The 14,204-nt window shown below is 41.5% G+C and overlaps 1 protein-coding gene across 1 annotated transcript; it reads right to left on the bottom strand.

Moving 5' to 3' along the window:
- Positions 1–2,479: 2,479 nt before the first annotated feature.
- Positions 2,480–13,677, bottom strand: tamalin (trafficking regulator and scaffold protein tamalin). The gene is made up of 8 exons (XM_008293635.1): positions 13,337–13,677; positions 11,477–11,529; positions 10,323–10,377; positions 8,033–8,135; positions 6,762–6,855; positions 5,238–5,304; positions 4,442–4,508; positions 2,480–3,441 (listed from the first exon to the last, which is right to left on the bottom strand). Exons 1-8 carry the CDS (start codon positions 13,532–13,534, stop codon positions 2,960–2,962), a joined length of 1,119 nt encoding a protein of 372 aa, XP_008291857.1. The 5' UTR covers positions 13,535–13,677; the 3' UTR covers positions 2,480–2,959.
- Between the last annotated feature and the right edge of the window lie 527 nt (positions 13,678–14,204).

Below are 14,204 nucleotides of genomic sequence, written 5' to 3'. Positions count from 1 at the left end.
AATTAAGTCATCACAACTTCTCTCAACTTTTAGAGAGTTCTTTTTTGTTACACTACAGTGAAAAATGGTTTGCAGATCATTTATTGCACACTGGGAGCAGATTTTTTTCTTTTAAAGAAAAAAGCTCACAATATTTTGTTTCTGTTCTGTCAGTTCATCCACTGATGTACAAATATCTGCCTCTCTAATTACTTTGAGGTTGCATGCAAAGAGACACACCAGGAAGTCATGTGTGCATGTAAGAGGCTTGAGGCATCACAGGAACCTTTATCTCTCCTGATCTCGAGTGTGTAATGTTAAAAGATTACTCCACTGATAGAACAGCATTTGCTTTTCTCTGAATATGAATCTCTGACATCAGGAGGAACACTCAAAGTACCAAAGTGCAAATGCTCCATCCTCCGTCAAGCTGGTTGAGCTCCAGTGCTAAAGACTATGATAATGTGTAACATATACACAAACACAAAACAGTCTACAGAGCTTCGTTTCTATAGTTTAATACCCTCTTGTGTTTCTTTTATGCGTTTGTGCAAAGCAACAGACTGTGTGCACAATGGAAAGTTTCCCCTCAGGGACAAAATTTACTCCACTAATCCTGAAACCTAAATTAGCTACAATGCAACTCGACTGCTGACAGCTGAGTCTTAGATTTGGGTGTTTTATGCCAGTAATTCATAAGAAGTGATGAGCAGAGATGAGTAGAATGCTACAGCGGTTCTTTTTCATTTTAAAACTTATAGTCTGCAAACTTTGACTCCAGTGCTTCCCAGTGATCCGTCATCTAATGATCAGTGTGTGGATGAAGTGAAGCACAAGTCTATGGAAGCACAACCTTATGTCAGAGTTACACTTAAAGTTGGATTTTCTTCTGAGCAGGGATGATATTTCAGCAGCAGGTGGGATGCAGCCTGATGTAGGTAACAGGACAAACATGGATCAATACAATACTGTCTCATTTTTATCAGCTAGTCCACAGACAGACAATTAATCAGCAGCTTTAAGCCTGAATAACTAGCAGTTTTCCAACCAAAATGCCAAATTTCTGATGGGTTTGAGTTTCAAGATCATTCGTTTGATGGCATCTCTTTAAGCTCAGGGTTATGGTGTTTTTTGGTTGTTTTTTTTTTAAAACGTTATAGTCATGTGATTGAACAATTAATTAAAAATGACTATTTGCAGCCTAATTTTCAAAAATGAGATCAGGTTGGAAATTAAACTTTAATGCATTTATGTACAATGAGGTGTTCAACCTTTGCTGTTGTTGTGTGTGTTGATGCTGATTGTGTTTTTAATTAATCCTAAAGCTGCACCTTTTGTTGTCAAAGTAATAGAGCTAAAACTATAATCCTATAATTAGTGTTGTGACAGTGCAGCCAAGTATGAATCAAAGAAGCTGATGAGCAGTTCTACGTTAAACGGCGGACAAACAGTGCAAGAAGCTGCAACCTTCTGGTGTGCAGACGAACACAAATTCACCTCTCAGTCCTTGAATCAACAACGACGTTTTAGCAGGCGGGCGACATCCAAATATTTGCAACAGTAGCCACACGCCTGCGCTAATCTCCTACTGTGTTAATTACTGAGCATCAGCTGCACCCTCCTTGTTTGGGGCTTCAGTCTCTGCTAAATGGCCCCTTCGCACATTTTTTTAGTGCACCATCATCTTGACTAATTATCCCCTCGTTATGCATTCAGCCCATTCACTCTAAACCCCTGTTTTAAGCACCAGTAAGCATGCATAACAATCCCTTATATCAGCATCCTTTCCAACACCCCCCTCCCATTCCACTGCTTGAAGAGGGCCCGGCTCCAACACATGGCCACATACCATCGCTCACCATCGACACTCCTGACGCATCTGTGAATGAGCGACGGAGGACAAAAGGGATCAACGCTGCACGGCCAACGGAGAGAGTGACCACCATGACCTCATGGGTCAGCTGGGAGCCAAGAATGAAAAGACTCCAAGCAACCCCCGCCCAACAAACACACACACACCCAGCAAGGCCTCGGACAACTGAGGCCGCCATGGGAATATGGGAGCGTGGAAGAGGAGGAATCAGCACTCAGGAGCTGAAAGAAAGCGGTTGTGTTTGGAATTTTGGGTCATGCCTTTCTCCGCAAATTCCTCACCATTCTCCCAACAATAAACTGTGTCAGAGCCGATACAACAGCCTCCATTCTGGATACCTCGCAGCATAAAAAGCCTCAAAGCATCCAAAGCCGCACACTAACCTCGGAAACTCAGGAGATAGCATTCTTAAACTGTGCAAGAGTTGTGGAACTATAAAGGCTTACTATATTTAAAAGTATCACATGGAACATCTCCAACGGGGAAATAAAAAACAGACTGTGCGTACACTCGAGGTCTGAGCGCTAATTTAGGGTTGGCAGTTACAATTCCCACAGACAGTTGTGGCTTGTGGAACAAAATAGCTTTTCTTGCAGGTTCTGCACCAAATAATGAGCATGTAACCAGTAAATGCCACATATTTTATTTTTAGGAACCATGAACTTGGGCAGAAAAATAAAACAGGATCAATAAATCAACTAAAGGTCGATATCAAACTCTTACAAAACGGTGCATTGCACGATTACAGTTACTGTGGGCGATTTATTCAGCTGTTGAAATAAACGTCATGCATGCAGTAAAAACTGAAAAATCCTTCATTCTGTACATAATCCGAACATGTTAAAATAAATAAATAACTTAAAGTTCAAAACAAAGACAAAAGTTATGTACAGCTGAGAAACACTGAAAGCTACTGAACGTAGCCAAATGTTCATTGGTCTGCCCATTTAAATGGGGAGAGGTGCAGGTACAGAGCCAATACACTTTGGTCTCAAACTCTTCACTCTTTGGGTCTGCCTGCTGCTTTCTTTGGCAGTTTAGTTTGACAGTCACTGGTGCTTTAAGTCTTTTCCTCCAAAGCTTTAGGTGAACAGCTCAGTTTGCTGCTCACAGTTTGCTCTCCTCCTCCTCCAGCGGTCGATTCAAACCCGGGATGAATTTGAGGAGGCGTCTGCGGAAGCTCTTCTGTTTGGGCTTCCTCTGCAGTGAGTTGAATCCTCCCTGCTTCTCCCCCGAGCTGGACGATGAAGATCCCTTCATGTAGCTGCGGGTGCTGGCGCTGCGGGTCAGCTGCGTCTTGGCCGTGGTGAAGAGCTCGCTGGCCGGTCGGAGGCGATGCTGCCTCTGTGGCGGCTGCTGTTCTTTCTTTTTGTCTGCATTTTCTGAGTCCACGCTGCCATCTGCTTGGTACAGGCAGGTCTGGTAGAGCGGGTCATCCTCGGTGGCCGTGCTGAGGAAGCTGGCGCTGCTGCTGGTGCTGCCAGTGCAGCGGAGAGCTCGCTGAGCTGCAGGACTGGGAGCGCCGAGGCTGCCATATATACCCGCTGACTCCAGGGACTCGTACACAGCAGCATCACTCATTACTATGCCTGCAGGAGAGAAAGGCCATGTGAGCATTCAACGACTTTACCTGAAGCATATCACTGATCACAAAGGAGGGAATTGAGTATCATCTTGGTTTGAGAACATGAGCATTTTTCACATTTTTGTTTACATTGTACTAGTTTTATCTGGTGTTCATCCTCAATGTCTCAACCCAGTGTAGGAGCAAAACAAAACTAATAGCTTTTAAAAATGAAAGACTGTGTGATTTAAAGTCTGGACACTCTTTATTTGTAAAGTATGCACCCAGGACTTCTTGGAAAGTAGTGCAGATTCATATTAGATTATCTTGGAGAAACATGGTAAGTGAATTATCAGTACTGAGAAATGATTTATTTCACTAGTGCAAACAATCTTCAATACAACAAGTTAAAGGCAGTTCAGAAAGACAGTAGGAACTAGAAAGTAGATTTTCTTCTCTTCCAAGGCAAGAGCTACGTGTTTGTCTGACTGTCAGCACAATTTCATTAAACTGGGTGGACACGCGGAGCATTGGCTGGAGGAAGCACCCATTAAACTGCAGATCTGGATCACTTTCTTTAAAACTGTGAGATAGGACATTGGCCTTGATGGAGGGCTACACTTTCTGATCAACAAACTCTCTGAACCCCAAAACCAATCAAAGAAATTAAACTTTTCATTATTTCTTTTAAGGATTTCTGGAATTCTAACTTTTTTTATGCTGCACAGAAGACAATTTTCATTTCTCTCTACTTCTCGCTTTGGTTGTGCTGTTTCTATAGAGGAGCAGGACTTAACATTGAAGTGAAATGAGCCCAAAATGAGTAAAAATGTGAACAGAACACATTGCACACTGAAGGTTATTTAAGAATTCTTAACCGTATCAATGTTGTTTGCTTGTTGTGCATGTATGTCAATAAAAGCATCAGCCAGGTTTTTCTTAGTGGACTCTTTAAACTCTGCACTGGCCTACAAAACATCCAGTATCAATCCAGTCGAGCTACAACAGAAATACAAATGACCTACCATGAACGAGCCTCTGCTCCTGCACCATCAGTGATCGATATTCATCCCACTTCTCATGAAGAGTTTGCTGCAAAGGAAGACAGAGACACTTGAATTGACTGTGACAAGAAAACCAAACATACAATCAATAGAACAAGGGAAGATGGAGCAGTTACACATGTAGCTTTTCAAAGCAAAACAACAACACTGCATCTGTATTAGATTTAAAAAACAAAAACAAAACCGCTCAAATATGTACTGCAACTAGAGGAATATTTGGAATAAGAGAAAAATCATGACACCAAAAGTGCATTGAAAATGACACATAAGGGTTCTGGCCTGTATGAATGCATTAAAGTCTGACACACGGATTGAGTCCAAAAATACGTAGTGTTTCGTGAGCAATCAGCATCATCCACATCTCAGATTACATCAAATGCAGTGTTTTCTGCAGCAGGTTAAGCTTTAAAAAGCTGCATTAGTATCCCAGAAGGCGGCTGTGTTTGGAGTGGATTAGAGCCGGACAGCTGCTGTAATCTTGGGGAAAAGCTCGCTCAGTCGAGCCACTTCACAGGCAGCTCGAGTTAAGAATGTCTGCAGCGTCCAGCAAGCCTGCTGCACAAACTGCTGATGCAACAGGTGGTGCTGCTGGTGGAGACAGGTGTGGAGGGAGGGGGAGGTGGTGGCTATATCAAGAATATAACATAATGTGTGTGTGTGAGGCTGCTGGACACACAATCAGGCTGACTCACTGCTGACAAACTGTGAAAAAACGCTTGCAGCAACACTGAAAAAGAAAAAAACCAAAACAACTCACCTTCAGATACTGCAGTCGGGCTTCCAGCTCGGCTTTTCGGATTGAGTCACTGTAAACCGTCTCCAGCCTTCAAGCGAAAAACCAGAAGGCAAAAGAGTTAATCAGCAGAACAGGATGCAGTTACGCTTATTAGCAGTTATAAAACTACAAGGGCAGAAGGCAGCGATAAAAAACTCGACCATATGAAAGGATCTTTTCATAAGTCAGTGGCGGGAAAGGAACTGGTGTCAAGCGACAGTTTACAAGCAGAGGGGAAGGATAAGAAACATATACAGTTTCCACTCAGACACATGAGTGCTGCAAATCCTTTGAATTTACGCGAGTGGAAGAACAACTTATAGAGCTCGTTTGCACTCTAACAGTTTATACAGACCCGAGTTGTAAGTATAATTTGATGATGTCAGTCTATAAAATCTGTGCCTACACTGGCACTTTGATGCGGTTCACCTCACGTCTTTTTGCAGGAGCTCTGAAAGCTCACAGACGGGGCCAAGCTAATTGTCCTTTTAATCTTTTACTAACAGAGAAGGAGGGCGAGGAAAAGAGTGGTTTAAATTAAAGACCCACTCAGCAAACTGACGAATATCAAATCCCAGCGAGATACTCGAGCGACGGCTGACAGAGTTTTTCCAACTGAATAAAATACATTTTAAAAAAGGCTGAATTCTTACATAACCTCAATTATGTTTTACCTTTTAGTCTGTCAGGGTGAAAAAAAGGAGAATCGAGTTTCCTAAAGTCCCAGACAACATCTTCAGGTTGTTTTATGTGTACAACAAAAAGCCAAATATATGCACCTGACAATTTTATAACATTAAAAGCAGCAAATCCTCCCATTTCTGAGGCAAAAGCAAATGTGTGGCATTTGCTATGTTAATAAACTGCTTTGTTTTAGACACCAGGCTCTCCTGTGCCACTCACATTAAACTCAGGCTAAATCCACACAACTGCTATACGTACATCAAGCATATAGAAGCTGTTTTTATTCAGAAAACTCCTGGATTGTGTTTATTTTGGACGAGCAGAAACGATGACACCCATGTTTGATGTCTGATTGGCCTTCGCTGTTACTATATCATTCCCTGATTCATCACGCCCCAGTCACATGACTGTTTTCCAGAGGAAGACGGGCGTTTTATAGGCGTTGCTGACCTGCTGTCTCTGCTAGCAGCTGTTGTGCACTTACATTTTGCCCTTGCAGTTCACAGCAGCACTCGCATGCTCAATGTACAACAACACTTATATATTTGAAAACACACTTTTAAAGCAAGAACTGTGTAGATGTAGCCTCAAAAACAAAACAGACTTCATCAAATTATTTACATAGAACGTTTAAGACAACCTGAGTTGAACAAATGATAAAGTACTATTTTGTATTTCAATTTGACCTGTTCTCCTCTGTTAAAACAAAACAGCACTATTAATCAATTCATTTCTAATAAATTAAAATCTGAGAGGCACGTTGTTAGCAGAAGTTTTGAAGCTGCTGCTGTTGTTTTTTTGTTGTCCTCATTGTCTGTGTACCTGATTGTGTTTCCGCAGGCCCTGATGAGCTGAACGATCTCCTTGTGTCGAAATCCCTCCACGGTGGCCTCGTTCACACTTGCAATGGTGTCCCCTGCACACACACACGAACAACATGTGTGTTAACCGGCAGCCGTAGGATCAATATGCACATCAATCCACTGCGGCTTCAATTACTACAAGCTGCAGCCATCTGAGGCTTGTTTGATTCTAAATGCAACCTCTACACATGCAGCACAAATGTGGAAGGCCGAACATGTGCGGCTGAGGTTCGATGCTGAGCTGCAGTTGCCTCATGTATAAGGAAATTTCAGTATTAAAGCATGTATGTGTTAAAGTTATACATGTTGGCCTGTTTTTAAGAGCTGCACAGTTCCACTTCAGGTTCAGAGGAGTGATTAGTTGTGGACTCTCATAGTCTGGCCTTTGTGAGGCTTCAGCACAAAGCCTTTTTTACTCTTTCAAAAACCGTCGCGATGAAGTCATTGTGTTCGCAGCAAGACGCAGGGAACAATAGAGCGAGCATGTGAGGAATGTAGGAAGTGAAACTGAAGTGACATACGCAGGTTGGATGAAGGAAATAGGAGGCGGCAGCAGCAGATAATCACCTTCCCTTTTTTGACGCGCTGATGGAGACTTAACGCTGAGAGTTTGTGACTGAGCTGTCATGACTTTAAAAACCAGAGACATTTTACAGAAGCAGAGTGAACCAGCGCCACAGTGGTCTTCAGCATGACATCAAGGAAAAAAGATGCTTCTCCTCAGCTCGCTTTAGAAATTATTTCCCCTTCGTTCACTGATCCTTTCCCGATAAAAACACACTGGTTTATTGAACTGCTTCTATTTTCAAGGATTTATTTTTTAAGAAGTGTATAAAAAAAAAAAAAAAAGAAGCCAGACATGTTTGTCAAATAAAAATATCATTCCCCTTAAAACTGGCTGGCCTTTCTCTATCTGGCACTCTGGTGAGAAGAGCTGGCAGACATGTGTTGGCTGAAATAGCCGCTCACGAAGTTGTTTGTTGACTGGAAAAATGAGTGGGCAAACAGTCGTATTTGTACTTCCCTAAACAGCGGGCTGGAATTCATGAGTGCTTTGTTGATGTACGGTGCACAAGTGTCAGCTGGCAAACACAAAAGAGGCCCGGCTGAACCTAAACCTCATGTGATGCTCACTTCCTCATGTCTACTTCAATTGTTTTTCAGGTTATTTCAGGATTGGATACAAATATAAAAGAGCAAAACACACAGAAGGAAAAAGGGTTTACTCACCAACTTTAAGTCCTGCCTGCTGGGCCGGGCTGTCGTCGTGCACCTTGCACACAAATGTACACATCTCCACTGAGTTTTGGTCCTGATGGTGGAGGCCATAAGTCTGAAAGTGACAGAACAACCACGCTGAATTAAAGACAACTCTATACTTGATGTCAAGGAGTCGTCTTATACAACGTGACTGATGTCAGCTGTAACATTGTAACACTGAAAAAAACACTGAATAACATGCAGAGGAAGCCATGACAGACATTGCAGGAAAGAAGATCTTATCAATGAACATGCAGAAATGTGATGCAAACAAGTGAACAGGGTGCTTTTTCTGTTCTTATCTGAAAAATCTGAAACCACAGGTGACTTTGTCAAAGTAAATCTGAAAACTGCCCTTTTATAACCGTGCAACTCACGCAAAAACTCAATAAGAAACAGTAGGTCAGCTTAACAAATGCTGAAAAATGTTTGAAATAACTACATACTATCTACTACAATTAAGTACTCTACATAAGCATGTTACTTTTTGAGCATTTTTGTGCATTGCATTTCAATACAAGCTGTGTAGAAAGACAAAGATGCCACTTTTTACTGCTACTCCATCATATCTAAAGGGAAAACACTGTACTTCTACTACACTAACTGAAAGCTTTGGCTACAAGTTACTTTGTGGATAAAGATGAGGGGTGAAAATAACAAATTCTTCCTTGTCACATGTCTTGAGTTTGACTAAACAACAGCCCAAAACCCACAGATTTATATCACTGGTTTACAACGGTATAAACAAAATAAAAGCAGCCAATTTGCTGCTGAAACCAGAGAGTGGCTGTCATTGAATTAAAGGACAATTCAGTTATCAAAAATTATCAATTAAATATGATGTATTGCTTATAAGTGCCTCCACAGAAAGACTTTTCAAGTATATTTACTAGAGCTACACTGAAAAACTGATTAGTTGTCAACTATTAAATTAGTTTACCAATTATTCCAATAACTGATTAAGTGTTTGAGAGTATTTTTTTAAGAATAGAAAGACTAGATTCTTAAATGTGATTATTCTCTGGTGTATTTTCTTGTCTGTAACAGAAAACTGAATATCTTTGGGTTGTGGATAAAACAAAGCAATTGTCATCTCGGTCTCTGGGAAACAGTAATCATTTTTACCATTTTCTGACATTTTATAGATCAAACATCTAATCTAACAATTGAGAAAATAATTGACAGATCAAGCCTCTCTTTTTCTCCAGTAATACTTTGACTGCAGGATATTTACGTCTATTTGCTAGTTTTACTGAAGTAAATGATCTGAGTGAACCAACCGTCAGAAAACATTGTGTTGTCTAGGAGACATTGTTTGTTACTTCCACATGTATTTGCATGCTCTTCCCTGTTTCAGTCATCACAGTGTGTCTGCAGAAGGTCATAGCGCTGCACGCCACAGATAGACTTCCCCTTGTCACGTAGACATCAGTCAGTCAGCGTGACACTGCTGCTGAAGGACTATTACCCTTAAAACTAGGAGTAAAATAAGTTATCAAGCTTCCTGTCAGTTACAGCTTGCATGAGTGTGCCTTTTAGAAGTTTGCCTGTGCCTGTGTTGGCTGCTGGTTTCTATCTCAGCAGGCTGAAAGTTAAACATATACCAATGCAAATACTGTTAAAATGCAAATATCACATTTACATGCGCCACGTCCGTATTAACACGGCAGATACTGAGGCAGGAAAGCCACCAGGAAACACCAGACTCCATCTCTCTCCTTCTGTACTGACCATCAAACTGGTCCTCATGATCTCACGTCCGTCAGGCCGGCAGGAAGGGCGGAAACCCTCAACAAAACCGTAAATAGAACAATATGTGTTCTCCTCAAAGAAGCACTTCAGCTGAGCGCCACAGCAGCATGATATCCAAGTAACTTTAACACGCTTTAATCATTTCATAAAACTTAAAGAATGGAGCCGAGTCAAGCATGTAGAGCGTCGGCCTGCTGAGCGGCAGAGTGGACAAGGTATTACATGGGAAGTGTGTGAGTTAACCATGAGGCTTAAAATACAGATGCCGAGAGAAAAAACATGTAAAACCATCTCCTCATCTCTCCGGTCACGAGATTAACATCAACGAGGTATTTGACTGATGCGTGACCTTTTATCTCCTGGGATTAAGAGATGCAGGACTAGATGTGCATGTTTCAGTCACTTAAATTTCATCATCTGCTGACAGAGATATGGCCGATAGTTGAAATCCTATTAAAAGGCACTTCAGAAATCCCCCCTCTTCTTATATCGCTGTTAATCTTCTTACCTGGATCTCAAAACCGAAGGTCTCCTCCTCTTTCTTCTCCAGGACCACCACCTTCCTAAAAGAAAAGAAAGACATTGTCATTTTTTTTTTACTTCAGTACTTTTCTCTGTGTATAGTCTCAGATTTCCAACTGAGCAACTGATTGTCTGAGTGGATAAATTAGCAAATGAATCAGCAACTATTCTGATCACAAATTAATCCAATAGTTCATTTTGTTAGCAAATATTTGCTGTTTTTTTTCATGTGACAAATCACTGTTTTTCTTGGCCTTCACCATCTGGTAGAGTCGTAGAAAGGCGTGTAATTAATAACAAGCTGTAACAATTATTCAATAGAATGAACCAGAAAGTCTTTGGAGAACTGATTAGTTATTTGTTTAAGCCAAAAACTCTCAGCCAACTTCTCAAATGTGGCAATTTTTCTCTGTTTTATGTCATGTAATTTGGGGGCTTTGTACTGTTGGCTGGAAGCATTTTTCACTTCTTTCTGAAGCAGTAGAAGCACTCATGTCGCCTTTTCTTTCCCATGCATTCTTCATCTTTGTCAAAACCTGATGCCTACATTACCCACAATCCCAGATTTGTTTTCTTTTATTTTCAAACTTGTAGGTCTTGTAGTCCCAGTTACATCAGTGTAGTTGCCATTTAAAGGAACTAATTATGGGGTTGTACAGTCAATCCATTAGCAAATAGGCTAATGAAAATGATCTATATTCAGAACAGCTTTCTGTTCATAAAAATGCTAAATGAATGAGCCCAGATGGTTGGAAGTCAACAGGGGGTTAATGTCTGGATTCACGTGCATCCTTATCTAAATTGCATAACGAGATATCTTTGCTGGCAGCACAGGACTTCTTCTGTTTCCAGCAGCAGCGTGTGGACGTCACAGACAGACATACAGTACAACAGTCTGTTGGACCGGAGGACGTCAATACGAGACGTCTCATGCAGAAGCAGTTAAATACATGAAAATTCATGACGACCCTCAAGAATATCATACATAACAATGGCTGCCATCACAAAAGATCAGTGTTTGAATGGGGATCGTTCACTCCGAGATGCCTCTTCTCCATTGTAGTCGTAAAAACATTCATGTGGAGGCAGAGTAGGAAAGAGAAAGGTGAGAAAAGTCCAGAGTGATGAGGGAGATTGTACCTTTGTGGCTCTGGTGTCTGCGTTAGGGGTTTCCACTTCTGCAGCCCGGAACCCTGCCAGAAGAAAACGAAACAAGACATGAAGCGTGTCAGACACCTGTGTGAGGTCACAGATTACTCAAAAGGGCTTTCCCCCAACATTTCCTAAACACACCCAGGTACACAACAGAGCAACAACCAGTCCATCAGGCCTTGAAACCGCACACGCGTGCCATGCAGTGTGTTTGTATTTTTAAACCACCACATCATTAAGCCCGCTTGGAAATATTAGTGCTGAAACCAGAAATGCGTGTCTGGCTGCTCTTTGTTTACTACCAGCAGTCACAACGTCAGAAAAAGATCTGCAGCTAAATGCAATGCCACGCTGTATCAGCCACCTTCAGGCACTCAAACTCCTGACCTGTCTGAAATTTTTTAACATTTGGAGTTAACACAGTCTACTGAAAGAAACAAATAAGATACAGTGGTGAGCACAGGGCCACAATAACTGCATTGAGAGTGAAACCACAGTCAGCAGCAGGTCAGGTCCCTGCCCAACCTGACTGTGTAAATAAGGAAGGTATCTGTTCAAAAAAGCTCCACTAAAAATCACTTAAATCAGTCCACCTCTGTTCCAACTCAATCATTTTCAAATGTTGCTCCAATGAAAGGCTGCTTTGTGCTACAGTCTCTCTGGGTAGTAAAATGTTGCTTTCTTTATGTCCCAACACTTACAGAATTGTCCCGCACTCTTCTCAATGAGTGCATTTATTCCCACATACCCACAGAGCCTGATGGGGGTGGCAGGACCTCCGTCCCTTTGCCTGCACAATGCAGTGTTGTAGCCCCTCGCTGTAGCTCCTCCAGTGTGTGGGTTTGTGGATAACTGTGTGTCACTTCACAGCTCACTGTTACACATGTGTGTTTGGAAGCAGCTTCCCAAGTGGGACGTCCACTAATGTCAGGCACTCCAAAGAAAATAATTAGAATTGTGTCAAATGAGCTTTATGAGGAACTGTTGTGTGACTTTGGAGCCGTACTAACTTAAGACATTTTGGAGCACCGGCTAAAGCTGATGTCATTCTTGACCATGCTTATCTTTCCTGGAAACTGTTCTTCAAATGTGGGCTGAAGTTAGTGTGTTGTTATTTTCAATACAAAGGCAATACAGAGCACATCAGCCGTTCTGTGTGTGCAGTTTTCAGCACAGTGAGATCGGTCGTCCACCTGATTTAAATAATTTTGAATAAATGAGCATCCCAAATGGACTTTGCAATGCAAATTTTACTGGTCAAATAAGTGTTTAACTTTGTGGTAAAGCTGCCAGAGAGGCACAAGGAAACACAAGTCTGGAGTGGATTCTGAATAACTCCACATTTTCAAGTAAAATCATTATCGTATCAACAATTTTCACTTACTTAAAAGCCAATTAAAGCAATAAATGTAGCTATGAGGAGCTGGGCCGTGGGCTACTTGACACAACATGCATCAGACTTAGTTTTTGGGTGGTCCACACTTGCCCCTGGATGTGCTACTGTTGGCTCCCAGTGAGATGCCCTCTGTAGATAAACTGTCAGCAACTATCAGCACAAGTTTTCAAACACAGTGAGCAGCCTCACACTGATGAACAGTCAGTGGACTTAGAGAGGCTTTTATTGTGAAATAATCCCAAAAGTTACTGAATGAGTAAATGAACTGTTAGGTTGATATAGTATAAACTTAAAAATGATTAAATAACTCCAAGAATGCAGCTAATATTATTTAACAGACTGATTCAAAGTTAAGATCTAGGACACAAGATTAAAACATAGAATACAATCTCAGCTGCAGGTACATTCATCTGATAAAGTGATGGTAGCTGAAGTTTAAATGTTCTTCTTACCTTTTTAAAGTTTCTGGGCAGCGTCCCTCCAGAGTAAGCCAGAGTCTTGTAGTTGTAAACCTCCGAGGAGTTGCTCGGTAAGTCCACAGTTCTGCAGCTGTCCGACTTAGACGAGGGGAAATAAATGTCGCTATCCTGAGGTGCGGGTCCAGACTCCGGCCCGCTGGAGTTCACCTTCTTCAGCCTCCTGAACGTCATTGTTGTTCAAAGTTGAACTAAAAAAAAAAAACAGAACAACAACGAAAAGCCTTGTTGTCCTCCGGCACTTAGAGATGCTGACCGAGCTCAGGGCTTCAGCGTGGAGCCAAATACCGCTTCTCCAGCGAGAGTTCCCCTCAATAGGTTGGAGGCGGAGACTTTGTTGTGAAGGACACAAATGAGTGCCAATAGACGTGTTGACGTGCATCCTCTGCGGTGCCTTCAAGTACACCTCGGAACTTTCTGTTTCACGTTTAGACAGCAGAAAACCAGAGGCTACAAGTGTTTAGCAATAAATAAATAAATAAAAAATCTGTAAAGAGCAACATGTGACGGTTTAAATCTGCCTTGTGTTATAACAGTCAACAACAACAACAACAAAAACACCTTACATGTGATCAGTGCACAGCTGAAGCGATTAGTCGATTATTTGATTAGCTGAGTGAAATTTATGTAGCTACTCGGTGGAGATCTATTTAGATAAATGATTTTGACTTTTTTTTTCAAGAAAAAATGTCTCAAATGTGAGAATTTTTCTCATTTCTATATTAGAGCAAACTGAAAATGTTGAAAATTTAGGGGCATTTTCAACTTTTTCTGACATTTCTAATGACCAAATTGCACATAGATTAACAGATAAAACAATCAGCAGATTAGTATAGGCGGGGAT

Source organism: Stegastes partitus, unplaced genomic scaffold (genome assembly GCF_000690725.1).
Source record: "Stegastes partitus isolate 25-593 unplaced genomic scaffold, Stegastes_partitus-1.0.2 Scaffold20, whole genome shotgun sequence".
NCBI classification, from domain to species: domain Eukaryota; kingdom Metazoa; phylum Chordata; class Actinopteri; family Pomacentridae; genus Stegastes; species Stegastes partitus.
This window is presented reverse-complemented; position numbering and strand designations above follow the sequence as displayed.

Coding starts and splice junctions, on each gene's coding strand:
- tamalin (XM_008293635.1), bottom strand. CDS start 13,534: ATGACGTTCAGGAGGCTGAAGAAGGTGAACTCCAGCGGGCCGGAGTCT. Junction 11,530..13,336: donor TGCCCAGAAACTTTAAAAAG/GTAAGAAGAACA, acceptor TTCTTCTGGCAG/GGTTCCGGGCTGCAGAAGTG. Junction 5,305..6,761: donor GCCTGCGGAAACACAATCAG/GTACACAGACAA, acceptor TTTCGCTTGAAG/GCTGGAGACGGTTTACAGTG.